Source organism: Plasmopara halstedii (assembly GCF_900000015.1).
Source record: "Plasmopara halstedii genome assembly, contig: Scaffold_292, whole genome shotgun sequence".
In the NCBI taxonomy this organism is placed as follows: domain Eukaryota; phylum Oomycota; class Peronosporomycetes; order Peronosporales; family Peronosporaceae; genus Plasmopara; species Plasmopara halstedii.
In genome coordinates, this window is record NW_020187213.1 from 1,138,943 (window position 1) to 1,140,216 (window position 1,274).

General features: G+C 43.8%; 1 protein-coding gene across 1 annotated transcript; it reads left to right on the forward strand.

Moving 5' to 3' along the window:
* Window positions 1-964: 964 nt before the first annotated feature.
* Window positions 965-1,213, forward strand: PHALS_06062 (uncharacterized protein; the record flags this gene model as incomplete). Its single annotated transcript, XM_024723410.1, has 2 exons — window positions 965-1,095; window positions 1,153-1,213. The coding sequence occupies 2 exons, from the start codon at window positions 965-967 to the stop codon at window positions 1,211-1,213; spliced, it is 192 nt and encodes a 63-aa protein (XP_024574389.1).
* Window positions 1,214-1,274: the final 61 nt, after the last annotated feature.

Below are 1,274 nucleotides of genomic sequence, written 5' to 3' on the forward strand. Positions count from 1 at the left end.
AGCGCAGCAAGGTGTTGCATGCCCTGGTGCAAAGAGGAAAGTTGTTCCATCCTTACCGAGGATCAATCGTAACGAATCAGGTGTAGATTGAGTACAAGTGCTACCAAGTGCAGCGGGGCTGCCGCAGCTTTGCGCTCCGAGGAAGCGTAAGTTAGGTCACCGACCTCTCGTTCCATGAAGTACGACTTTAGCGGATCACAATTCGCTTACTCCGATGATAATTATGGCCTTAACCTAAGCCTAATTAACTTTTTTGGTTTATATTCAAAACTGACTTTATTTATTTTATCTGTGGCAAAGCCGCCTAATTTATAATGTATAGATATCCTAAATGTGTATAGTAAAATTTAAATAGATGTATAACTACTGGCTATCCAGCCCCGTACCGTATTCTTGTTTGGGTGTGGTCACACGAAGCCCGTCTGGTGTGGCACACACCCCTGTTACCAAGGTATGTGTAACCCCGTTTCAACGTGGCTCGAAGCCCAAATAACACATTAAAATACCCAAACTCAACTGGCATGCTGCGTGTTGCCAGTAAACTAACTAAAGCAGTCAACTTTTGAGTCTTGGAAAGGGTAGGACGTTGAGCATCTTAACTTGCAAACCGTCTGACCAGCCTGCTCGACTACATCCTTATTTGCAAGTTTCTGTCGTTCGCAAAGCAATCACTGGGCTCGCATAGAGCGCTTGGTAATCGACAATCTGGCTTTGTGAGATTTCATTTGCGACGTTTCTTCAATGTCGATCAGCTGATCATCAAATTGTTTTTTGCCCTCGGCAAACGCAACATTTACATCAGCGCCTCACCACTTCAAAATGCTCTCTTCTTCTCACTTAAATATCTTGTACCATAATTCTTACCGAAACGTTCTTTCTGCGATATAAATTTGTCTTCGTTAATGTGCCCAGTACTGATCATAGTCGCGCGATCCGTTAAACAATCTCATCACAAATTGTCATAATGTTCAAGAAGCTTCTCGTTCGCCTCTATGAGCGCCAAGAATCAATGGTCGTTGAACGGTCTGTATCGCTGCCAAAGTCATCTTGGTCATCACTGGAAAATAAAGCTGCCAAACAAATGATAAGACAAGGGTCCGACGAATTGAATAACTCGACAAAGTAGTGATTAGCGCATTAAATGCTGAATAGAACTACCCAACCACAGGAGCCACCTGAAGCACGGAATGTGGAGACACTAAAGGCATGGTAGAGTCAAAATCGAGAAGCTTATCTTATAAGAGATCAGGCATCACGCGCTGAGTGCACGACGC